The 1,441-nt window shown below is 69.3% G+C and overlaps 1 protein-coding gene across 1 annotated transcript in view; it reads left to right on the top strand.

The window, feature by feature from the left end:
- The first annotated feature begins 1,028 nt into the window (after positions 1 to 1,028).
- Positions 1,029 to 1,441, top strand: part of SOX21 (SRY-box transcription factor 21) — an 828-nt gene continuing 415 nt past the window's right edge. The window contains exon 1 of the mRNA XM_007456379.1: positions 1,029 to 1,439. Coding sequence (XP_007456441.1) covers positions 1,029 to 1,439 — 411 coding nt within the window. The remainder of the gene's footprint in view (positions 1,440 to 1,441) is intronic.

Here is a 1,441-nt window from a genome sequence, read left to right on the forward strand (position 1 = left end):
GGGGACGCGGCCGGTGCTGGGCCCGCCGCGCTGCCCGGAAGCCGGGCCGCGCTCCACGCCCGGTGCGCTCCGGGAGCCCGAGTCGGCCGGAGAGCCAGGAGGGGCTTGGAGCGAGCGGAGCCGGCATGGCTCGAGGGACAGCGAGACGCGGCGCTTCGGCGAGCCACGAGGATTTCCTTTGAGGCCCAGAGATCCTAGGCTCGCTCAAGCCTCATCCAACCTCCTTCCCCGACCGGCAGCTGGAGAGGAAGACCCACGAGGCAGGTCCCCCCGCAAAACCCCAGCTCATTGGGGGGGGGGTTCCCGTCAGCGCGCCCTGCCTGCGCCGAGTGAGGAAGACCGGCTGGTGCTGCAGTATTTGTATTTATATCCATTGCTGCGCTCTGCGTTCCCTTGGTGCGCCCGGACCCTCCTCCGTCTCCCCCCTCCTCTTCCTCCTCCGGGGCCACCTCCCCTCCTCCCCCCACCCCCATCTGCTACTGTCAAATGAGAAAGTCACCGAGGAGAACCCAAACACTCCAGCCGCCGAGAGCACCCTTTGGCACTTGGCAGCGCGCGGCGGCTGACTCCTCTGCTCAACCTGGTGGAGCCTCCGCGACGCAAGTTTCCCGGCTGCTGTGCCTTTAACAGAGAAAAGACAGAGGACGGGGAGAGCGCTGCCCGGTGGCGGCTACCTGCGGGGAGTTCGCGAGCGAACGCAACTGGGGAGGAAGGACAAAAAGAAAGCAAAGGGCAGACTGCCCCCGTGGGGTGGGGACACCGCCGAGAAGTTATCGCGCCCCGGAGAGGATTTTCCCGAGCGCCTGGCCGGAGAGAGCAGGGCGGCCAGGGGAGCGGCGCGGCCCGGGGCTTGTCCCCCGGCCCCCTCCTCCCGGGCGGGAGCGACGCCGGGGTGCGAAGTGGGGCGCGGCGAGCGCGGCGGGCCGATAGGGTCCCCGCGGACGGCCAACATTGATTTCCTCCGGGCCGACAGCGACGGCGCGGGCGGCGGCGGCGGCGGCGGGCTGCAGCCGCGGCACGGCGAGAGCATGTCCAAGCCGGTGGACCACGTCAAGCGGCCCATGAATGCCTTCATGGTCTGGTCGCGGGCTCAGCGGCGCAAGATGGCCCAGGAGAACCCCAAGATGCACAACTCGGAGATCAGCAAGCGCCTGGGCGCCGAGTGGAAGCTGCTCACCGAATCGGAGAAGCGGCCGTTCATCGACGAGGCGAAGCGCCTGCGCGCCATGCACATGAAGGAGCACCCAGACTACAAGTACCGGCCGAGGCGCAAGCCCAAGACGCTGCTCAAGAAGGACAAGTTCGCCTTCCCTGTGCCCTACGGCCTGGGCGGCGTGACCGACGCAGAGCACCCGGCACTCAAGGCGGGCGCCGGGCTGCACGCGGGCGCGGGTGGCGGCCTGGTGCCCGAGTCGCTGCTCGCCAACCCCGAGAAGGCGGC

Source organism: Lipotes vexillifer, unplaced genomic scaffold (genome assembly GCF_000442215.2).
Source record: "Lipotes vexillifer unplaced genomic scaffold, Lipotes_vexillifer_v1.1 scaffold154, whole genome shotgun sequence".
NCBI lineage: Eukaryota > Metazoa > Chordata > Mammalia > Artiodactyla > Lipotidae > Lipotes > Lipotes vexillifer.